At 36.0% G+C, this 25,316-nt stretch overlaps 1 protein-coding gene and 1 pseudogene across 4 annotated transcripts; both read right to left on the reverse strand.

Moving 5' to 3' along the window:
• Window positions 1-89: 89 nt before the first annotated feature.
• On the reverse strand, window positions 90-10,654 carry LOC145639207 (uncharacterized). 3 transcript variants are annotated; one of them, XM_081690383.1, is made up of 10 exons: window positions 9,793-10,654; window positions 5,181-9,702; window positions 4,835-4,964; window positions 4,546-4,696; window positions 4,350-4,422; window positions 4,093-4,167; window positions 2,994-3,084; window positions 2,504-2,892; window positions 2,329-2,432; window positions 90-1,363 (listed from the first exon to the last, which is right to left on the reverse strand). In XM_081690383.1, the coding sequence occupies exons 1-10, from the start codon at window positions 10,225-10,227 to the stop codon at window positions 950-952; spliced, it is 6,384 nt and encodes a 2,127-aa protein (XP_081546509.1). In that variant the 5' UTR covers window positions 10,228-10,654; the 3' UTR covers window positions 90-949. The 3 variants fall into 3 exon arrangements, with proteins under 3 accessions (XP_081546509.1, XP_081546508.1, XP_081546507.1); XM_081690382.1 differs by having other exon boundaries at window positions 2,504-2,546; window positions 2,622-2,892; window positions 5,181-10,653; XM_081690381.1 differs by having other exon boundaries at window positions 5,181-10,654.
• Window positions 10,655-13,548: 2,894 nt separating this feature from the next.
• Window positions 13,549-18,841, reverse strand: LOC145639211 (protein kinase STUNTED-like; annotated as a pseudogene). Its single transcript, XR_014114850.1, has 10 exons — window positions 18,413-18,841; window positions 17,630-17,727; window positions 17,101-17,359; window positions 16,023-16,748; window positions 15,685-15,933; window positions 15,424-15,587; window positions 15,263-15,339; window positions 14,946-15,093; window positions 14,702-14,851; window positions 13,549-14,196 (listed from the first exon to the last, which is right to left on the reverse strand). The product of XR_014114850.1 is annotated as a protein kinase STUNTED-like (transcript).
• Between the last annotated feature and the right edge of the window lie 6,475 nt (window positions 18,842-25,316).

The following is a 25,316-nucleotide window of genomic DNA, read 5'->3' on the forward strand; positions in this document are numbered from 1 at the left end:
TTGTGTTGTTTTCATTTTAGGGGAAGGGGTTGAAAATTTGAGATTAGATGAGAACGGTACAAATTACAATATGACATTCCGTAGAGCTTTTTTTTTTTTTTTTTTTTTGACAATTTAATTTAGATAATAAAGAGCATTTTGAGTGGAGCAAAATACTCCAATGAATTAGAAAAAGCCCAAATGTCAATACAATGTAGATAGTGATATTTGTGACTTAATACCATTATTGAAAATTTACTCCCTCATTTCCCTCTTCAAACCTTTATGGAAAAATCACTACCTCATTTTCTACAATGACTGTTAAATAAAAGTGTGTAATGTTTTTTCTTTCATTTTGATGATTAAAGAATGATTATTAGTTATTTAATTATTAAACGAGGAAAAAATAATTGTGCATCTTACAACCTGGTGTATATACAAAAAATTTCACAAATTTTAATGATAATATCATTTGCATTTTACCACATTTGCTAAAATTTGTTCCTATTATCCTTTTTTTTTTTTTTTTTTTTTTGGTTACTTGACATAAAGAGCATCAAGAGCTGCATCCTGTATGATGTGGAAGAAATTGCCTTGATGTGTTTAATGATCCTCCAACCTTGTAGCAACACAAGTTCAAAACAAGCTCAAGAGGAAGTTCTCAAATGATTGGAAAAATTATCCCTTCTGTAAATCTCACTATTCATTGATCATTACATAAAGTACAAATGTTATATAGTATAATCTCTACAACTTTACAAGGCGGTATATTAAATAAAAAAGAAATAAAAAAAAAAAGTATACTACACAATCCCTCCTCTCCCAATGAGCACCCCAAGAAAAAAGGAAAAGAAGAGGAAATGCATATAAACAAGACATTTACAGATGACTGCATCTCCATGACATTCCTTGTCCTTTCAATGACTGCAGTTAGTGGCGTGTTTAAGGACTAATAAAACCTAAGATTTACCTAAAGCCTACCCAGTAAGCGAAGAGGCTTTATCAGTTCGTCAAAATCATCCAACTGAGAATTCTGAGGGCCGTCCTCAGATAAGAAGGTGTGATCACTCGTCGGTCCATCCTCTTGTGCTTCATCATCACTAACATCAAGGCTGACAAAATCACCCAAGTCTCCTTGAATGAGAACACTATTGACTTTGTTGGGTTCAGCATGATTCTTAAGCATAATGGGTTTTGTCTCAGGATCTACAACCACTGAGAGACCAGAACCAAAATAACGTCCCTTAGCATTCTTCTGATCTCTCTGGCCTTTCCGTTTCTTAGTCTTTCCTTTCTTTGGATGGTAAAGTTTGCATTTTGATCCTTGGGGGCAGCTACCGGAGGCTTCAAATTCGGGGCAGATGTAACTGTGCTTCTTCCGGCACTGCAAGTGTGTAGACAGAGATTTGTTCTACTTGTTTCTATCAGGTAAGTCGACATGTGACACTCACAAGCAAACAGAGAAGTTTGGTTGAAGAAACCAATAAATGAAAACATAATAGTCAATTTGAAATCCCAAAACAAAACTTGAGATACCCTTCTGATAATTGTGTCACAGGACTTTATTTATGCATGCCATGAAATGAATTGTTAATATAATCATGATGGTAAAAAAGAATCCTGCTATGATAGACCTAGAACAAGCTGGACAAGAAAATCTGACAATATCCAGAGAAAACACGACAAACAATGCCACATCCACCATTGCAAAGTCGAACCAGAATCCAGAACCCATATATGTGAAGATGTATGCACTACCTCCAACTAATTTAGTATCCTAAGATTGGTAAGATAGAGCCGGTAAGGAAATGTCAGGCAGGGGAGGAAGAAAAATCTTCTGTACAAAGGTAATAGCATTGAGATTAAAAAAAAATGCTACTTGTCTGTGCCTCTATTTTCTTTTATGTTCTTAATATAATTTTCAAAGTAAATGTTGTTTAATCAAGTAAATATTAATCATACTTTCAAAACGCAAAAACTACACAAGCAGTAGAGTTTGCAATACCAAGGAATTTTCCTTCTAATCTAGTTTGGAAATAATGGGGCGTTTAATAATAGAAAGACATGAATGAAGGGGACAAAAAGAAACTATTTTGCAGAAAGAGGATAATGATTTGACAACAAAGACATCATATTTTACCCCCCTTGTCCATAATTACACTTTTAACTCGTAAACTTTAACCAACAAAATGGGAATGGCAATTAATGTGCAGCGGCTAACTAAAGAAAATTATTCTAGACAACTAAAAAAAGGAAAGGTGGACAAATGCATTTGGACAGAGACAAAATGCAAAGGGCTAATGACTTGAAAAACAAAGATTTAAATATATTAATGTTAGCAATTAATACCTCATTCCCTTCAGCACAATAGCCCCTGAGGAAACTCTCACATATAGAGGCTTTTGGATTCACATTGACATGACGATAAGGACACTTCTCATTGGAGCATAAGCCTGCATGAGAAGGCAGTCAACATTTATGCCCGTTGTGATACTAATCAAATGCATAAAAGATAGAAAACCACCTTGCAGGAAAAATGAACAATCGGGCATTCTTTCCGGAATAACCTGCATCACAGATATAGAATTAAGCAACAATGGTCCAAAGACAATCATGCAGACAGAGGGCATAGCATGATAGACCTTATGAGTCAATTTGCAATCCAGATCGGCACATAAACCCTTCAAAAATTTGGTGCAGACAGCAATTTTGGATGGATCGTGTATAAATGAACATTTTCCTTCACCCTTGTTGCATTTACCAAATCTAGTGAAAAACTGGCAGAATTTACGTTTTTTGGCTAATCGCATCCTAGCAGTGTGCAAACTCCATCGAACTTTTTCACTAGCCAAAATGCGAGTGCGCCTCTTTGGGTCTCTAACAAGTTGGTTGCCATTGCCAATCCGAACATACCTACCAAATAGGAAGATATTTATCCAAAACCAGAGGGAAAGAGTGAGTTTTATTCCAAGAAATAACATTCCTGCAAACAGTTGCTAGTAGTATTGACATACTCATCACTTCCAATTATTAGCCTCTTTGGCACATAAGTTTTTCTGACATCCTTATCTGTCTTTGAAGCAGTAAAGTCTGATGCTTCCTCATCTATTCAACAATTTATGGTTAGTTTAAATACTATTGAATATCAATCATAAATAACAGATGAATTCTTAAAAGAAGATTGAGGGAAAGGAGGAAATCAACAGGATAATCTGAAAGGTAAATTGATACCATGTGGATCAAAATTCCAAGCAGCTATGTAAAGGAGCATTAACAATTAGCAACACAAGGCCACCCATTAATTTAGTTAAACTTATATATAGAGCATTAAGATATCCTCCAGCAACAGTAAAATTTAATATCTATATTGAGCGAAGATGAATGTCACTCACAAATCACATCCTTTAGCAGAAGAAATATAGAATGCCTACAACTACAACTAAACGGGATGGGAGCCAACAATTGACTCACTACCACAAGTTTTAAATAATCAGAGCTTAGTAAAACTGCACTTTGACACACTCAAAAGCTGTCCATGACCATCCTCACACAAGACTAAAAACAACTCTAACCATGGCCTTCTATGACCGCATATTGTAATTCTTTAGCTGTATCCTCTATCAGGACTTAACAGTTTATGCTAGCTAATTTTCTAGTGGAGTGACAGTAGAAACCATCTAGCACATCCCATTATTCCCAATCGGCAACAACTACACAAACCACATTCTAAAATACAAAGAACTGAATAGATGCACAATGTTCGTATAGCACTAGGTGACTATAAAAGCAAGTTGCTAGGAAGAAGCATCTATCAGCTGTTGATCCTCTACATCCCACAAACCCCTTCCAAACACAAGGATGCACGGTGCAATACTTGGATATAAATATATTGACCAACTACTATTAACGACAGCATGAGAATCAACTTCTACCTCCTGATTTTGACATAGCTATGAATAGGCTACCGACTACCCCATTGATATACCTCTCGCTGGATAAATGTTAAGAGTCTATGTTGTAATTGAAACAAAACCAAAATTTCTTTTTAGCTCTTAATCATATGATGAAGGAAATTAATGAAGCAAAAGAACCAGGGCAAAGTAAACTAGAAACCTGAAATCCTTTGAAGTGTCCTCCTTGAAGGATCCATACGGTATCGAAAAACGCCAATACGAAATATTCTTTCTCCTGTTCATCACAAATATTTATAACCAGATCAACTAGAGTGGTGAAGGTTGCAACAAGACCATACCAAAATACACAATACTTAACCAGGGGTATAGGGGAAGCCCACACTACGAATTAGTTATTTATGTCTCAAAATAGATTACAGAATACATCATGACCTAAGAATCTTGTGATCAACCTACCTGCTTTAGAATTAGTTTGTAAGGATCCAGATTTTTGTACAGAATTCATTGCAGCAACTGCCTTAGCAGCTTCCTGTGATGGTTAATAAACAAACTAGTAAGACAAAACGGAGTACAATACCCAATTACACACAAAAGAGCCATAGGAAAACAATATCATTTGTAATCATCACATTGAAATAATGATTTGACTAACCTCTCCAACCTTCTTTGAACGCTTTTCCATGGACTTCGACCATTTTAAACTAGTTCCAGGAAGACTTATGACCTTTGATCTTCTTAAAGAAAAACCACGACTCGACCTTACATACACAGCACCCCTCTTTTTGGAAGAAAGCAATTTTCGACTAAAAAACAAACCACATAATTTCAGTCATACAAATGCATCCACAAGCAAAACCATTGAAATAAAATCAAATTGATATAGCATATGCTTTCAGAAAATAGAAGCATTTTAAGAGCTGGCCGAGGTCAGCCAGACAAACCTCCAATAAGTAGCTCTTTTCCAAGGTAACAAGTGGGACAGCAGTCTCCTTGATCTCATTGAATCAACACCTTTACCACAGGACTTGGACTCACCCAACTTCCAAACAAGCGAAAATTTCGTAGATTTAACTGCATAATATAGAAAAATTAGTATGGACTCTTTTCCAGGTAGATGATTATAATATGACAAAGAAAAAAAAATTACGCACGCAGACAGAAGCTAAAGCCAGATGGAAAATTCCAACTAATTATTAAAAAATATTACAAACATAAACTGCTATGTAATAATCCAGTATTCAGTTAATGAACTAAAGTAGTCAGATGGGAAGGCGAGTAATAAGATACCTTTATTTGATAGTCTTTTGGTAAAACTTCTGCCAGAGGAAGCATGAAAAGCCCTTTGAGAAACTGACATGGGATTATCTTTATTTACCACAGCCAATTGCTGAATATTGCCATCAGAGGAAGCTCTAATGAGTTGGTTTTTTCTTCTCTTGAAGTAATTGACATCGGAAGATGTAGCTGTGCCCTTGTCAGTGTTAAGCAAAGATGATTGTGAGGACTTTAAAGCAGCAATCAATTGATTTAATTTGTGCTTAACATATATCATCTTCTCTGAATTCGATCCAACCAAATCTCCATCACTCAAAATAACAGGATCCTCCAAATTTCTGTTCACAGCAGATTCAGGATCCATTAAGGAATTCAATGCAACATCAGGAGATTTAAGTGCCTCTTCACTGTCAGTTCCTACAGAGTGATCCACATGTAAGGAAGATATGCATTGTCCAGAGTATACAGCATCATTATCTGATGTCTTACTACTGCAGGGTAATGGAGGTGTTTTTGGCATTTCAATGGGGGCATTTCGCCCTCCTTTCACAAGCCCATCAGGTAACCCAGTAGACTCAATCATCACAGAGCCCACAATCTTGCTGATCTTGTCTGTCTTATTTGGCCTTGGCCGATCGATGGATGCACCAACAGCAAGAGAACCTGAAGTGGATGCACCAACAGCAAGAGAACCTGAAGTGGATGCACCAACAGCAAGAGAACCTGAAGTGGATGCACCAGAAATGGGATTTCTTACAAGACTGTTTCCTTTTCGTATGTAAGAAGTGTCCTGAACCTTCACAGCTTTACTAGACAGTGCCCTGTGTGGTGGAGGAATTCCCACGGATGGCTTTTTTGCAGGTATGTTAGCTGTTAAGTTACTTGTTCGATGCCATGTACGAGGTTTTACTGGAAAAGTCTGTGATTTAGAGGGTTTAATCACGGCTGAAAGATGGCTGGTGGAAGGACTTGCTTCAGAACGGGTTAGCACATTCTTCCTCTGTCTGATCATGAAATTTGAGCTGGATTTTGTAGTCTTTTCCTGCTTTGATGACATCAATACACCTTTCTGAGCAAATGGCTGAACACCTGATGTTGCTGATATACCTGGCTTCGAGCTTTTCTTACGACTTTCAGGAAGCAGATTGGCCTGGGAGGTAATCGAGCTCTGTTTTGCAAAAGGTTTACTTGATTTTTTGTCATCCTTACACAGCTTCTCACCTGAGGTCACATGAATCACTGGACTGGCAATTGATGTATTCAAGGATGAAGGAAGAAGAGAGCAAGCCTCAGTTAGGCCCGAATTGGATGGTGTATCCAACATATCAAAGTTAGCAGTAACTCCGCCATGAGTAGATTCAGCATGTGACTGCAAACAACCAGACAAAGAGGACAGATTAGAATTTAGAGCAATAGCACCATCACAATCCAAATTCATTGCCAGAGATCCTTGCTCTGCATCCCTGGTATGATCAGCCGGCAAGCACTGCAAATTACTCTTTCTCTCAATTGTTGTCAACGTATTGAGCCCATTTCCATCATCGGCTCCAGCCGTCATCAAAATCTCATCTACCTTCTGATGACACCCGGATTCAGGCAAATTAGACTGCTCTACGTCTGGTGGGGTACTCTCTGTGATAGATAAACATGAATCTGTGCACAGGAAGTCAGAGATTGAATTGTCAGCTAAGTTACATGTTTCTGCACACAAATTGCTGGCTGCTCTGCCAGCTGCACCTTTCCCAGTAATTACAGACTTTTGTAGTTCAAATCTCTCTGAAAATTGTGGTGAATGATTGGCGGAGGGCTCATCAGCTACCGGTGTCAACAATTTTCCAGACACGGGTAAATCAGAACTCTCAAACTCTGGTGCATCAGAGAAAACTGATTCCAATGGATATACTTTCCTTTTCTTACCAAAACTAGAAGAATGCTCAATTAGATCTAAATCAGGAGGGTGATTCATGAAATTCATACCCTTCAAACAACTTCCAGCAATTTCATTCCCATGTGCAATATCTGATTCGACACATGCTGACCCTGAAACTGCAGAGCTATGTTTCTCCACAGGATGGGTTGCATTCTCAATAGGAAAGCTTAAGTTCACAACCAATTGACACGATTCCGATATTCTCGAATCTAAAGAGTTTGGCTCAGTTTTGGATTTTCTCTTTCTGTTGAGTTGAGAGCTATCCTTGTTAACAGGAACAGCCAATACACCACCTGCATCAACACAAGTCTTTGAATTGTCTTCTTTTCCTAATGTGGTATCATCATTGACTAACATGGTCTCTGAACCTTGACAATGTTTCTCCTGAATGTCATTTGTATCCCTGACATCAGAAGCACTGTTTTTTACATGTTCTAAGCTAACGGTAACATCATCATTGTAACTGAGGGAGGTTCTTTTGTCACTACAGACATCAATTGAGAAACTTTCCAACTTTTCATAATCCTCAGAATACTTTGATTCTGGCTCATGATTTCTATCAGAATACAAACTCCCTAATGATAGTCCAATAGTAGCATTTTCAGGTGAAGAAAATACCTGATCTTCACAAGACTTAACAGCATCAGTCAATGGGCATGATAAATCCACTATATTTTCTTTCTTTGAGACATTAGCTGGAATTGAGACAGAACTCATGTTTTCTACAAAATCCAATGTATCCACGTTTCCACGACAATTGTCATTACTATCCACATTGTCTCCAACACGTATCACCAACTCAGAGGAACCTTCCTCAGAACCATTATTGATGACCAATACAGGAGCCATATCCTGATCCTTGACACTGTCCTTTTCAATATATACGTCTGAAATAAATTTCTCCACAAGTTTTGTCACGTCCTCATCAGGATTAGAGATTTTCTGCTCATCTTGTAACATACCCTCCATGTTTCCATGACCATCAGAAAATCCAATCCTCAGGGATCCTGGTGAACCAGGAAGATGTTCAGACATTCCAATCTCCCTAATTCTCTTAGAAGAATCAGATGCTTCAGTAACAGGATGACCTAGAACTCCCCCTTGATCTGAAGCAGCAGAGGATTTACTGAAATCAAATTTGCCCATATCCACTAATATGTTCAGAGCTGAATCAATAACATTGCCGCCACAAGAAGACTTTGTCTCTAAATTCTTTACAGAGACATCAGAAGGCATAGAGACATCAGAAGGACGATTGGCTGAACAGTCAACATTTACAAGCCCACTATCTGTCTTTGTGGACACTGATCTAGATAGGCGGGAAAGAGGACTATTGGCTTTCCTCTTCTTCCTAGCAGTACGCGAAGATACATTATCTAATCCAGCTTTCTTATTAACCCTACCCAAAACCTCACCTTTCGAATCTGCCTTAGAAGTAATACCTCCAGACACGCTACTAGATCCACCAGAAGACAATTCTGAGCGACTACCGTGTACCTCTAGATTATTTGGACTGCCAAGTCTCTTCATGATAGAAGACACTCTAACCCTATTCTTAATATCTTTCTCTTCCCTTTTAGATACAGAAGAATAATCAGTAAGACTCCCTACTTTTGGCAGACTATCACCATCTATTCTAACACCTAAATCAGTCAATGAGTTATTCACATTACATTCTACCCCAGAACAAGAAGGGGCAGCCATGATCGGCTTGGCCACTAAAGCATTTGATTTAAAAGACACGTCAAGCTCGACAGAGTTTCTCACTCTCTCTTCACTCACCCTACAATCTAAAGACTCTGAATTCAACTCTTTTCCTTTGTGTGGACTAGGAGTTTTATTACTGGCATTATTTTTATCAAACCTATTCCTAAAACTACTACTATGTTGCTGCTGTGGTTTCCCTGGTTGTATCCTAAGAAATGCACTCTTCTTCTGCACATTCTTCTTAGGAGTACCGCGATTACTATATTCTTGAACCTCTTCCTTCCTCCCTCTATTACTTCCCTTATCATCAACCTCAACCCCTCCAATCCGAAACTTGATGGGAGACCGAGACACTTCCCTCGAACCACCACCGCCACCGCCACCACCACCACCCCGCCTCATATTCACATTCTCCTCCAACACAACATCATCCCTACCACCCCTCACCAATCCCTCATCATTCAACGACCCTCGACGACATTCACTACTCCCCGAATTCAACTCAATCTCCTTCCTAGCCGGCATCATCTCAGGATAATACTTTTCATGATGCTCAAACTCACGATGATCACGACCAAAATCCCCTTCCAACCTATCAAAAACCCCCAAAACCCTACGCTCATCACCCCGATCCCGGTCCCGTTCCCGATCCCGCCTCAATTGATACTCAACCCCATCAGAATGATGAACCCTAACACGAGATTCTAAACCCAATTCCTCCCTAAACCTAGGAGGACTTTCAATCTCACGCCTAACCCTATGAACAAATTGAGTAGGAGAACGACACACACCAGGCGACATCGGCGAAACCCTAGAATCCGACATCGGCGAAACCCTAGAAGCCGACATCGGCGGAAGCGGCGGCGGCGGCGGGAGTTGAGATGCCCGAAATCGAAGCTGATTTTCAACATCAACATCATCAATCCCATGATGATTATGATTATGATTATGATTATGAACATGATGGTAATGATTAGGAGGGATTACCCGAGTCGGAGATCGAAACCCATCTCGATGTTCATCTTCCAGAAGACGGCGATGATGAAGATGAGGCTGTTGGTGGGGGTTATGGTGGTGTTGGTGAGGAGGGGAGTTGATGAAATTGAAGGGGGTTTCAATGGGGGAATGATGAGAAGGTGGTGGGGGTGGAGGAGGAGGATGATGAACGAGGCGAGGAGAGAGAGGATGATGATGATGGTGGTGGTTGTGGTTGTGGGGTGGAGGAGGAGGAAGGTGGCGTTGCGGCGGAGGTGGGAAGTGATGAGGGTGGTCGTCGGGGAAAGACGGCGGCGGCAGCGGCGGCGGCGGAGGAAGGTAGCGAGGTGAGTCGATGAGTTGAGGGTGTTGGTGGTGGTGCTGTTGTTGCCGGGGTTGTTGGTGGTGGCGGTAATGGTGGTGGTGGTTGTTGTTGTGGTGGTTCATGGTGGTTGAGGGGAAAAGAGAGCGGTTATTTGGAGTAGGGGGTTTGTTTGAGAAGTAGAGGAGTTGGAGTTGTTTACAAGAAGAGTGGTTGGTAATGGTTTTGTTTAGGGAGATTGAATTTTGACTAGGACTATAAGAGGAGTCTTTGATGATTTTTATTGGTCAACATTACAGTGGATTCAGGGATAACAGGATGATGAAGGGAATAAGGGTTGATATTTTTAATTTTTTTGACGGCCGTAATTTAAGGGTTGATACTTGATATTAAGCCGTGGGATAAGGGGGCTTTGATACACTATTACACTTGTCGTGTTTTGGAGAGTATTGTGGCTATAGATGTCATTGGGTTGGGTTAGTTTATGACACAACACGACATAAGTTAGGAGGAACATAAGTACAATATGGTTATGATACATTGATATGTTATTGTTTGTGTTAGGTTACTAGGTTAATCCCGTGCGATGCACGATTTTATAATAAGAATTGAACACATATTGAAATAAAATAACTACTTCCTCCGTTTTCCTAATTAATTTTTGATTAAATATGAATATACAATTTCCAAAAGTGCATAATTTTCATATTTAATTAGGAAATTTCAATTAAATTATATTATTAACTATTGTTAACAAATCATAAATAACTAAATAACATAATATCTATAGAAAACCAAAAATTTAAAAATTCAAATGGAATTTAATTTTCAAAACAATGTTAAATAGGGTAGCTTGTAAAGGAAAAATATGACATCATCCATGTATTTTGGAGGGAAAAAAATAAAATAAGAAAGTGACACGTAGGCAATGATGACATCAGCGGTTGTTACTTTAGTATATATATATATATATGGGTTGTGCCTTTTTAAAACACGACATTATAAGAAAGGTAAAATAAGTTATACGTATTTGACTTAGGTAGGCAAATAATGGTACATCAGCACATGTGCTTCAAGGTTGCTTGAGTTGCACTTTTGACAGGTAACTTATGCAAGTTTTGTACATCTTTTAAATTTTTTAATATAGTATACAATTACGAGCTAAACTAGATTGATATCCTATATTAACAAAAACATGTTAATATCACCAAAATTCCTCTCTCCTCCCCTCACATGGATATTTTTTCCTGCTCCCTCCTCCATTCCCATGGCCACTACTTCCTTCTATCTCCTTCCCTCCTATGGTCATGCCCAAAATCGACCACCTTGACGACTCTAATGTGGTCAGCCTGTCGGCCGACCCACATAAGACACCCTAATACAAATTATGAAAAATGGGCCTATACTAACCCCTTAGGAAAAGGGATTCTCTCATACTGATGGTGTTGCGGCAGTCGGATGGTGGTGCTAACGGTCATGCGATGGTTGTTTGGTGTTACTAGAGTTTGTATGGTTGTTGACCGGTGAAGCTAAAGGTTGTGCGATGGTCAGCTGGGGTCGAATGGTGAAGCTAAAGGTCGTTTGGTGAAGCCAAAGGTTGTGCGGTGGTGCAGTTGATAGAGGGGCGAGAAAGGGGGTGTGGTTGCTAAATTTACAAAATTATCCTTGGCGTGGCTACTAAATTTACAAAATGAACCTTAATATTAACAAATTTTGTTAAAATAGGATATCAACTTGTATTTTCTCTACAACTTCAAGCAAAATGTAGCAATAGTAGTACTAATTTATGTCATTCTATGCTTAATTAACATTGCTTTTTTTATATGAGTTGTGTCTTATTTCAAAAACGCTCAGACACCAATTGCAAACTCCAAACTAGAAACTCCTATTTCTTATGTAAATTTCTTCTTTTCTTAAGAACCACCTAAGAAACCCCCGTTATTGATGCTCTTATCAGACCACGAAAATTTTGAAGGACTCCAACAAAAGATAGTGGTTAACTGATTACATGATTTAGTACACATTACATGGTATTTCATAGTCCATAGTATATAACCCAAAAATATCTAGTTATAATTTTTAGGAAAATTTGGATTTTGGTACCTCGAAAATGGGGGTAATTGAATTTTAGTACCCATCTAAAATTTTATTTTAAATTGGTACCTCAAAAATGACTAAACTATAGATAGCAGTACCTCCGTTAGCATTCTGTCAACTTTGCCGTTAGTGGGTCCCATTATCAAATTATTTAATAATTTAATTTATTAAAAAAAAAAAGAAAAAACATTTAATTAAAAAAAACTTAAAAAATAATTTAAAAAAAAAAAACTTAAAAAAAATAATAGTACCCCGCCACCCAGCCCTGCCTCCCCGCGCCGACGCCACCCCCCCACCAGCCCTGCCTCCCCGCGACGACGCCACCCCCCCCACCACCAGCCCTGCCTCCCCGCGACGACGCCACCCCCCACCCACCTGATCTGAAAACCACCACATCGAAAACCCCCTCCCTTTCCCGTCGCCGATTTCCCTCCTCTTTCTCACTCTTGGCTGCCTCGACATCACCCCTTCCCCCTTTCCCCCAAATCAATTTTTAGGGTTTTAGGGTTAAATTTCTGGGTTGTGGGTGGTGGGTTTCGGGGTTCGTGGGTGGTAGGGTGATGGGCTTCTGGGTTCGTGGGTTGTGGGTGGTGGGTTTAGGGTTCGTGGGTGGTGGGGTTGTGGGTTTCGAGGGTTCGTGGGTGGTGGGGTGTGGTGGGTTCCGGGGTCCGTGGGTGGTGGGTTTCTGGGTTCGTGGGTGGTGGGTTTATTGGCACCCGTGCCTGGCCGCGGCGGCAGCTGCTGTGGCTGGGCTTCGTGCCTAGTCGCGGCGGCAGCTGCCGTGGCTTGGTGGTCGCCGTTGGCTGGAATAAGGAGGGAAGCGTGGCTGGTGGTTTTTTTTTATTTTATAAGTTTTTTTTTTGTTTTTTTATTTTTAAAATGTTTTTTTTTTAATAATTTAAATTATTAAATAATTAGATAATGGACCCCACTAACGGAAAACTTAACGGAACATGGACGGAGGTACCAAAACCTATAAAGTTACACTTTTGGAGGTACCAATTTAAAATAAAATTTTAGATGGGTATTAAAATTCAATTTTCCCCATATTCGAGGTACCAAAATTCAAATTTTCCTAATTTTTAAAGGTTGTCAAAAATGTTTTACTTGTAAAAAAAATAATTGAAAACGAAGAAGATAATGTCTTATCTAGTTATCTTGGATCATCACTAGTTTTGTGTGGTTAGGAAAACAATTGATTGAAAATGAAGTGTAAGATAAAGAATAACCATTGATATCGTTGAGAGGGAAAAAAACAAACAGGTCCAGGATTAGCATTTTGCAATCAATAAGCCCTAGCAAATGAAACAATATCAACCATAAGAAAGAATACTAAAGTGCAATATCACTTTAGTTACACAATCAATCTCAACTATTTCATTTTCACTTTATTATATAGTACAATATGTTACATATCTATGTACAAGATTCGGCCATATATTAGAGAACTAACAGTCTAACAGGCCTTTTACAGCTACAGTTTCAGCTTCACAGCTTCATTTCACTATCTATCTTACACTTGACAACAGAAAACATACCAAAAAAAAAACCACCGAATAATGCATCATTTCTCGCAGTCAGATATACTGTAAGTAAACCCGACAACTCCTTTGTTACTACATATACAAGCAAATTAGGCCAAGAACTGGTAGGGATTAATTGTTGATCTCAGGAAAAGGGAAGAAAAGGATATCATATACAGAAAAAATTGAGTTGTCATGTATAGTTAGGATCTCCCAAGAAAAATTTGCGTCTCAGTCAAGGCTTGATGAGCGACTCCACCTGCCTCGGAGGTACTCTTCAAGTGAAACGTGTTGCTCCAAGCTGCTCACGGAGAGAGAATCATCCTCGACATCAAGCAATGCTAGACTAAGGTGTGACTGGAGATCAATCTGTGTAAGACCATCCTCGTCCTGCCTGTCAATGTTGTCTGAAGCGTTGACTTGGAACCTTGCCCATTTTATAGTATCAGGGTCCCCTTGCAGGAGCTTCAGTATCTGTCTCAACCAAGAATAGCAAATTAGAAAGAATGAATACAATCGTTCAAATAAACACAAAATTAGAAATTTGGAAAAATAAAATAGAGGTATATGAAACATATAAGATACGAGGGAATAAATTTGTGCCAATCTATCTCACAAAAATAGTGATATGCTTCTGTATGACTCTCCTAAATGAAGTTTTAAAGGAAAAATAACTTCCGAGTAAAAGAGATACAGGTTAAGACCTTATTTTTACCATAACTATATTCAAGGGAAAAAAGACATTCACAAAAACAAAAAATATGCTGCTTGTAGATATTTTTCTCTCTAAGGATGGCAATGAACAAAGCCTGACCCTCAGTCCTACCTCAGGGAACTTCCCAGATCAGTCACAAACTTAAATTTTTACTAGTACAGTACATGGAAATACAGCTTGTGGATATAAAAATGAGACTATAAAGTGCTTTAGTCGTAATCCTTGTAAATTCAACTTCTAAGCATAAATCAAATTGCAACTTACAACTCTCATGTGAGGCCGAGCTCGTGGTGTCCGTCTGATGCAAAGGGTAGCAGCCAAAACCATTCGTTCAATCTGGTCTTGGTTATAGTTACTGCCCAAGCAAGGGTCTAGCAACTTGGAAACTTTACCGCCATTTAGAATTGGCTTAGCCTGATGACAATGAACACTCATTATATTAAGATGAAAAATCAAAACATAATGCACAGTGTAGAGTATCCATACAGGAACAGGAAGAGTAACCTACCCACATAACTAGGCTCTCTTCACCTTTTGGTAACTCATTGCTTATGGGTTTTCTTCCTGAGAGAAGCTCAAGAAGCACAACCCCGAATGCAAAGACATCAATTTTGTCCGTCACTTTGCCGTACATGAAGTATTCAGGGGCCAAGTAACTGCAAAGATTAAACACATTTCAAATTATGCACCGACATTTAAATTATTTATACATGCAGGAAAAGGTGCAAAATTATAAAATCATGTTTCAAAAGGTTAAAAGCATGTTCACATGTAGTGATGGTTACAGAAAACAAAGACAAAATTTAGAAGTTTCCGAATACAGACCCAAATGTTCCAGCCACATCCGTACATGTAATATGTGAAGAAGTTGATGCCCGCTTAGCAAATCCAAAATCAGAGAGCTGAAGACAATAGAAGCAATAAGTCCATGAGCATCCATAAAAAGAGAAACCAGAAAAACTTGCACAAGTTACATAGCTCATTACCTGTGGTTCAAAATCCTTAGACAACAATATATTTGATGACTTCACATCCCTATGAATTATTTGTTGACTGCTATTATTGTGAAGATAATAAAGCGCCTCAGCCACACCCAATGCCACCTTGAACCTCTCATTCCAACCAAATGCAACAGGGTCTTTTTTGTCACCTGCAAACAATTATTGAACTATTTATTGATATCACATCCAACTATACACAGTTTCTAATAACATCATGATTAAAGAAATGCTTGATCAGCAAACTACCATGAAGATTCTCTTCGAGGCTTCCTCTGGATAAAAGATCATAGACCAGTAGAAGGTTACTATCCTCAAAACAGAACCCAAAGAGGGAGATTATATTCTTATGATGTAAGGAAGTAATTATCTCAATTTCCATCATAAATTCCTGTAATACGTCCTCAGAAGGTTTTAAGATTTTCACTGCCAATTCTTTGCCATCAGAAAGAGTACCTCGATAAACCCAACTACTGCCTCCTTTTCCAATCAAATTATCTGTAAGCAACAAATAATAAATCATTATGAACTATAATGATTATCTACATGATCATTGAAATGTATAAATTTGGTGTCAGAAGTCAAACCAGGCATGAAGTTTGATGTTGCTGACTGAAGCTCCTCATACTTGAACAACCTACATGTTGAGGAATACCTCTCATGAAGACCTTTCAATTCTCTGAGTACACTTCTAGAATCTTCATCCAGAGTGTGAGATGGGATTTCAGTGCTAAATGGAACCATAGCATTATTCTGTACTCCTTGATCGCAGGAATCTGCATCATGCTCTTCGTGATTTTGTGCAATTGAAGATGAGCTTACAGTGGACATATAATGTCTGCTGGGCAATGATGTTGCCCATTGCACAACGGAGATATCACGTGAAGAGGATGATGTAGAGCCTTCTCTTGCAGACAACAATCTACGTCTAAGGAGTGGCCAACCCGGTCTAAGTTCAGGCAATTCTTTTACCAGCAACGAAACTGAGCTTGATGCTGCTTCCAACTTCTGGAATGGAACTAAAGCCTTAGGGTTGTCTTCTTGATTATTATCACCAGGCTCTTCAGTCATGCTGGTGCAAGGGAGGGAACTATTTGAAGAAAATGAATGAGAACAAATACAACAAGTCTGTGTTGTCACCATTTCTGGACGCAAAGCATCAATTTTTAGCCTGGTTTGCTCCAAATCTGCATCTATACCTTCATCACGTCCCACTTCAGGTGAAATATCTGCATCATCATTGTTGAGTATTGAGTTGATAGTTGATGATCTTTGAAGTCCTTCCAAGATACTATTCTGCTGATCATTGGCCCCTGAATAACATGAAATATTCAGATATCTATCTATCTACTAAAATTCAATTAACCCAAATGATCAACCCACACCCAAGCTGTATCCGACCTGATGGCCCTTTTTATACCTGAATTGAAAATGACTTGATCCAACATGAATATTAATAGGATCGAAATTGATTTATTCCTTTGTAAACTACAATGTACAATAGACATAAACGTGACTAGACCCCATTGACCCGGACCAAATGACTCATTAGCTAAATTATCCCAAACTGAACCCAATCCAAATTATCCTCTTCTACCTCCAAACATATGTAACGACATTCAGAAACAACTTGAATACAAACTAAGTGGATAGACTGATTATAACCTTTCGAATCCTTGCGTTTTCCTGCAGCAGATGCAGTGGCTTCTCTTTGGAAGACAACTTTCCCATTACGAACAGCAAGAACAGAACAGTCCTTAGGTAATTTCTTGGCACAATACTTGGCCACTGAAGTAGATGAGCGGATGGTGTGATGTTTAACAGCAGTACCAACTATAACTTTATTTGCAGCATATGAATTCGCTTCATGGACTATAATTTTACGGACTGATGAACCACGGCATATCTTCAGCTTAAGATCAACCTACAAACATAGATACCAATTTAGCAACTTAGAATCAGCCCCACAAATTTTACTTGTGCAGGACTCAGCTTATCTTAGTAGGCTCTGTCTGATCCAAATATTTCGAAGAAACTAGTTATCCGATTTTCATTTATTTGGTTTGTATTGTAAGGTAAATCTGTTGGGAAATTAAAATACTTCTCAAACTATTTTCCTCCTAAAAAACACAGCCTTTACTTTGTTTCCTTTTCTGCCAAATTCTGCACAGCCAATCACAGATCAGACGCTTACCTGTTTCAAGTTGCAAAAACCTTCATATACACCAAGAACAGAATCAAATGCCTTCACCAGTGAAAGAAGCGATGATTTACCATCATTATCAAAAATTTCTGTTCATAAGTGAAACAAAAAAAAAAACCAATTAATCTCAAAAATCTCTAATATCATAAATTACAATTAAACATACAAGAACACATCATTGCATTTCCCAAAAAAAAAAAAAAAAAAAAAAAAAAACATAAGAAACCAAATATTTTCAACAGTAAGTTATACGTAGTACAAAATGAGAAATCAAAGAGAAACATCCACATTTAAAATTCACCATTACTGCCCATAACATCAAATTCAATGACAAAATCATCCAATTTTTAGTATTTATTTTTGTTACAAAGAAATCAATAATTTCTGGCTTGACCCCAGAAATTTTTAAACATTTTAGAGTAAAAACAATGAGAAATTTTGGAAAAACACCCAAATTTGATATCCACCATTGGTGCTCATAACATTCAATAACAAAATATCACACCCATAAAATTCTACCTAAAACCCAGAAAAAATTGCGCCATTTTAAGAATACCCACATAACAAAATCACTAGAAAATGTCAGAAAAATACCTAAAACTAAAATCCACCATTGGTGCCCACAACATTCTAATCCAATATCATAATCAGTTTAATCACACCCACCAAAATCTACTTAAAACCCAGAAAAATTCACATTAATTTAAGAACACCCATATAAAAAATTCACAAAAAACTTCCATAAATTAGTCAAAATGATAAAGAAAAATTTACCGTTTGGAGCAAGAACATGAAGAGCAAGCACAACATCACCAGGTTGAGCAACTTTAACAAGAGACCAAGTAAGCAACTCTCTACTTAAAGCATCCATCTTCACCCCGACAACCACCGTCTGCGACGGCCCATCGCCGCCGTCATGATCAGTCGGAATCATTTTCCGGCGAGAAATTAATTAATTGAAAAATGTCAAAGTATATTGAGAAATGTTACAATGATGATATTTTAGTAGCTTGTAAAATTGGGTTAAGTCCATAATATATGATTTAGAATCAAATATTTATATAAATGGAAGATAATGAAGGTAAGTTTGGTTTGGGGTTTAAGGTTTAACCGCCGTCTGGTTGCTTTTCAAGGTCGAATAACAGATTAGAGGAGAGAGAAAGAGAGCGTAGTGAGTACTAAATATTCTTACTTTCTGGTTGGATGAAGGCACTTTGTAGAATGGGAAGGTGGCTTGGATTTTTCGATCAGCTAATTGCCTGTTGCCTAATTTGTGGGGCTTTTTTTTGGTGCTACTTCTTGTTTTTATGTTTTTTTTATACGATTTAGAAACATGTCTTTTACTTTTTTTAATTAAAAAATAATGTAGACGTCAATTATCAAATTATTAGTAAATAGCAACATAATAAGTCTTGACATGAACTATCTAAAATATAAAATCGAATTTGATAACGTATAATTTAATGGTATTCCGATGTTGATTATAACCTTTGCTGGTAGTACTTCCACCTAAGAATAGGATTGAAAGGAAACTTGGTACGAATTATGTTATGTTAGGTTTTTAGGACTTTAGGTACTTTTATAAACAAATTCAATAAATCTTAAACATCGTTAAAAAATATGAATTATATATACATAAAAAATTAAAATTAAAAAAAAAAAAAAAAAAAAAAAAAAAAAAAAAAAAAAACCCTTTATATCTTAAATATTGAGTTGTATAGAACTATAGATCACTCAATATTTGCATGATCTTATTTTATAAAAACAATTAATAGGATTAGGAAATACTATTAAACTACCTAGGTAGTTATATATAGAGTATTAATTATGCATATTTTTTTATATCTTGACATTCCAATAGTGGCCAAATGGGATGTTTTTTTTCTTTTAATAACAGCCAAATGGGACTTCAATATAATTAACTACATTATAATTAAACTTACACTAGTATAATCTTCATTCTTTAATAGATTAAATTGGAGTTATGGAAGCTATGTGGGGTTGGTAGGGTCTAAGCGATCATATAGGTAAAAATGTTGACTTTATAGGGGGGCTATGGTACATAGTGAAGGGATGAAGGAAGGCTGAGGGGGATGTTTTGCTCTTGCTTGTCAATAGCAACTTACATAGCCTAGAAGACTAATGTGTCAATCAAAGAATCGAGTGATGTCTAAGTATACATTACCCATTTTAGCAAGATTGCTTGTTTATGAATAGTAGTCTCCAATTCTTATCCCTTTATCTTAGATTAATCTTATACAAAGTACAAAGTATTTAGCATTTTCAAACCATATGAAAATTTTGTATGATTATTACCCATTTCTAGCTTTTAAATGTGCTTTGTATTTGCTGAAATTTTTTTATTGTTTACATGTGAGTTGTCTTACATTGAAAAAAGATGAGCGAAATATCATCTTAGATTTAGAAAACTACTGACCTACTATGTGAGACTTCCTTTGAGCTTATAAGTGATTTGAACACTCCTCTAATTGTTCACTTCATCTTAATTTCAGTCCATTTCAGTTTAGTTAATGTGAACAGGCTCTACATTGTGTGTTTTGCTCATTTCAAAAATTTAGTTAAAGAAAGACTAAAATTGAGTGCAGCTTAACTAATTTGATCTTGTTTTATCTTAATTTCTAATTTGATAAAATTTTGACATTTTTTGTAGACTAATTAATTATCCAAATAAAATTTTGTTACTCTTTTATATGTGTACTCTTCAAATATTAAACCTTATTAAACCTTATAATTAGTCTAGTACAATTTTAAAGATTTTTTTTATTTAACGGTAAGTAAAAACAATAAAGCAATTTAATTTGATCATTTATGAAATAAACAAAAATTTAAAATAGAACTCGACATGGCCTAAACTTAATCAATTGAGTAACCTTACAAAGTTACAATTAATGAATCAAGTACGAGTAGCTTAATTATTGTTGTACCACAATTGCTTAGAATCCATTAATAGTTCTCCCAAGAAGCTTGGATTCATTTATAAGGTGGGCAACAAAGCAAAGTTAACCGACCAATTTCCCTCGTGACTTTCACAACGGACTCATTTAGCAGTTGGACTTGAGGCTCCAATGACCCGTTACATGTGACTCCTTCAATTTATTGCATTCTTACGCGTGTCCTCTCCTCTTTAGCTCATATTTGTACGTATTACACTTAAGATGGTCACACGTAATAAGACCAAAAATGTTATTACTTGATATGCAAGTTAAGCTAATTACTTAAAAATCGTATCCAAATTATATGTTATAAGACTTCTAATAAGTTACATTTTGAAATTTTTATACTTGTACGTATGCAACCGTCTCATATAAGAATTTCTTTAGTTAGTTATTGATGCTATTGCTAAATTTAATGTGTTAAGAATTTTAAGACAATTTAATTGATGATGGTTAGAGATAACGCATAAGAGATTAGATCAATTTTAACAATAACGGTCAAGAAGGTTTACATCCTCAACTTTTATTTTTAAATTAATACGGATTAAATGATAAAATGTTGCTTTTTTTGGGTAGTACTATAATCTGAATTTTGGGATGGGTGATTATGTTGCAACTTATGATCAAGCTTGGAGTTTATTCAAGTACAACAATGAGCTGAGAATTGATTAATAGATAGAACTAAGGGTCTGTTCTCATACGTTGAAATTCAGTTCAATTCAGTTCAGTTCAGCTCAGCTCAGCTCAGTTCAGTTCAGTTCAGCTCCTAATTTCCTTTTTTTTTTTATAAAATACTCATTTGAGTTCAGTTCAGTTCAGCTCAGTTCAGTTCAGCTCAGTTCAGTTCAGTTCAGCTCCTAATTTCCTTCTCTTATAAATATTCATTTCAGTTCAGTTCAGTTCAACTCAGCTCAGCTGAGCTCAGTTCAGTTCAGTTCAGCTAAGTTCAGTCAATGAGAAGAGGCCCTAAGTAAGAGTTTTGTTGCTAGCTAGCTAATTCAAACTTAGTTAGAGTATTCTTATCTTGAATTTTGAGACGGATTTACAAATTTTAATTACTATAATTATATATTGATGATACATATAATAATGTAACGACTAGCTATTGTGTATATTACTTGACGACTTATTTTCTAAGAATAACTTTTATGTAATGATTCATACTCCGAAATAAATGGCTGTGAATCCACCTCTGTCACATTAATACTAGTAGATGAGAAAATATCCAATAAAATGGCGAGTACTAGATCTATGTCACAGTCTATAACCAAAAGTTATAGCAACAAATTAAGGAGAAATGTCCCCTTTTATCAACTGTTTATTAAGTGATAAGATTTCAGAATCATCTCATAATCATATTCGTTAAATCATCAACACAATATAAGTGAACAATTATCAAAAAGATAAATTAAAAGAGTAACAATGAGTATTCTTGTGATTAAAATAAACATAATTATAGTAGAAAACAATTTAGTTTAGTGTTTTCGGATTACAATCAAGTGCACAATTGATTTTAAACTTTTTTTTTAAAGGTAGTTAGTCATAATGATGATATTATTCCACTAGAATTAGATTAGTTTGTGGATTGTTGTTTGCCTCCAAATATTTTCACCAGAAGTCGCATCAAAAACTTAAAATGACATATCAACTAAAATTTGTTCCAAACATCAACTTGGATTCATTTGTTTCACCTTCAATTCATACCATTCAATTTATTGGTCTATAATTTAAAACAAGTAGTTAGATAAGCTAAATTTACATCTTATTTTATGGTAAAATTAATACGGAGTACATAGATTACCAAAAGTTATTACTCCATACTAAGGACTAATTTGGATAATAAATAAGGCTTAAATAAAACATGGTAAGAGACGTACCTATTATAACCGATACTTCTTTAATTCTTTTGTCCCTTTTAGTTGTTCCTTCTTTTTAGGTTGAATGTCCCTAAAGGTTGTTTATGCTTTGAATCTTGTTAGTTTTTATTGTTTGGTAAAGGGTTTTTATCATATAATCCAACTATGTTTGACTATGCTTAAGATATTATTTTTATTTTTAACTCATTATATACATGTCTTGCTATTGTATTTATTATTTCAGTTGCACATATCATATATGACATGATCACATGAAGTCTGAAAAATGTTATAGAATGATCATATAATGTAATGTACCAATTGGTTGTTGGTGTAGTGGTGATTGAGACTACACTTGATAAGGAGGACCCGTGTTCGATCCCCCGCAACAACGATCAGGAGGGGACTGGAACCTAACCACCCAGACTGATCCCGAATCCGGATTAGCCCAAAGGATGAACCGGATGGAACACCAAAAAAAATCATATAATGTAATGTAATTTTTATGATAAATTATGTTGCTTCTATTAAGTTAGAATTTTGTTGTCACAAAACGCACTCACCTTAATTACTAAAATAAACAAAAACTATAAGGAATTGGATCTTATTTTAAAAGATGCAATTTTTTTATTTTTTTTATTTTTTTTTTTGGTCCATACAATGAAACAAACGTAATTCATTGCCACATAATAAATTTGTAAAAGGGTCGTATGATGTCATTATTACTTGAAGATGAATTATGTGCTACAAAAGCGACTTTCACAAGCTTCAAATTCAATTACTGAAGATTGGGAGAAATATCAAGGGCTTTCGTAATCAATATATTTGGCACCATTCATCTACTTGGACTATTTCATTCACACATTACTACGTTAGTCACTACTTAACATTTTTAGCATGTGAGTGACATTATTAAAATTTTGATGTGTAAAAGGTAGGTATGTCTCCTTTTCATGCATATAATGACATGAATGGAGGATATTTGATTAGGTTTGCTCTTAGAGTTCATATCCTCTCTCATTCCAATAGACGGAAAACAAAATCAATTAAATCAGGTTTAATACGAGTCAATTTAGTCAAACCGTATTAGATAATAATAAATAATCCAATTTTTTTGCCCTGTTTGGATCGATTTATACGATATAATAATTTAAGGTCAATAGCTAAATAAATTATAATGAGAGTAGATCTCTCTTAGTCATAAAAATTTTGAGACTAGGTCAATTTCGGTTTGGTCAAAAACTCAAAATTGAGCAGTTTGTTTCAAATTTAATGTTTATGGATCGGATCATCTTTGGGCTGGGATAGGTTTTTTATTAAAGAAGGCAGATATTGGGCTAGGCCTACTTTTATCTGGGCTAACTTTTTAGGGCTTTTCAATAATTTAGTCCTTGCTTGCTTGGGCTTCAGAGTTACATTCTAATCTACCATCTTATCCACTATCCTTTTTTAATGTTTTGAATTGTGTAAGATTGGGCCAAAATTATTTTCACAAACCAAAACTCGGTATGTCCCTAATATTTTGCCCATTGCCAATTTTTGTTCAAAGTTTAATACTTCATCTGTGTTTTTATAAGTGTCACATTTATCAAATTCGGCCGTGTTGTAATAAATATTACACTTCTCTTTTTGGCAAAAAACTACATTAATACTTCCTCTGTTCTTTTCTACTTGACCTAAATTTCTTTTATCACGCTTGCCAATGCAAAACTTTAACGATCAATAACTTAAATTCTCCATAAGTAAAAATTATAAAAGTTATATATTATGATAGTACTTATTGAGACGAATCCAAAAAGATCTTACATAAATATATTTTTCCTTACATATTATTCACAAAAGACGGTCAAAGGAGGGATGGTGAATAGTGTAAAAAGTCAAAGCGGGTTAAGTAATAAAGAACGGAGGAAGTATATGATATTTCTTGCCTCTCATGGTCTCCACCAAAACTCACTACTACTTTTTTATTATATCTTTCCTCTCACATTCATTACTTTTCAATAAACTATAAACCCCACTATCTTTCTTTTATAATTTTTTTAATACTTCAACTACCCCACTTATCTCTTATTTTATTTAAGTCAATTAAATTGCCTAAAACTATGTACCGGTCAAACAGTAACACTGAATATAAATTCCCATTAACGTATAAGAGATAAAACAGTCATGTGGAATTTTGTTGATCCATCTCATTGTATATTTTATTAATATAAATTTCATAATTTTATTCGTATAGATTTGAGATATAAACGTTTTAAAACATGTATTTGAGATTGTGAAAAGTCAAATGAGAAAAAAATTAGGGACATAGCAAATAATAAAGAGAGGTTTCTGCCAAATAGCTAAATGATAGATTGATGCCCCCTATGGCCCTATACTAGAGTAGTTTATACTTCATTCATTTTTTTTCCTTTAGGCTCGGTTTGTTTTGGAGAAATTGTTATATACATCCGGATATATCGTACACCCATGAATATTTATTCTCTTTTTTATGATTGTTTTTTCATTTTATCATCAAATGAAAAATTAAATTAACCTTATATATTAGTTGGGTGTACGGTACACCCGGATGTATATGATCGAAGCATTTTTCAAACAAACTACTCTGTACATGATTTTGATTTTCCCATTTTTTTTGTTGTTTGTATATAGGATGGAAAACAATGAATTTTGAAGCTGGAAAATAAGTTTAGGCTATAATTTTCTATGTTCTCAATTTCCAAAATTAAAATGATTATTATGGAGTATTGAAATAAATTGTATTACTTTTTAAAATCAACTAGTCTTCTGCCCCGTGCGATGCACGGGTTATTCATATAAAATTGTATTGATAGATAAGTGAGGAAATATCAGTAAGTTATTATAGGG

This window comes from Chenopodium album, chromosome 7 (genome assembly GCF_948465745.1).
Source record: "Chenopodium album chromosome 7, dcCheAlbu1.1, whole genome shotgun sequence".
NCBI lineage: Eukaryota > Viridiplantae > Streptophyta > Magnoliopsida > Caryophyllales > Amaranthaceae > Chenopodium > Chenopodium album.

Excerpts from the sequence above, each read along its gene's own strand:
- LOC145639207 (XM_081690381.1), bottom strand. The coding sequence starts at position 10,227 with ATGAACCACCACAACAACAACCACCACCACCATTACCGCCACCACCAA. Across the intron at positions 2,893-2,993 it reads CTAATAATTGGAAGTGATGA|GTATGTTCGGATTGGCAATG; the intron begins GTATGTCAATAC and ends CCTATTTGGTAG. Across the intron at positions 1,364-2,328 it reads ATTGTGCTGAAGGGAATGAG|TGCCGGAAGAAGCACAGTTA; the intron begins GTATTAATTGCT and ends ACACACTTGCAG.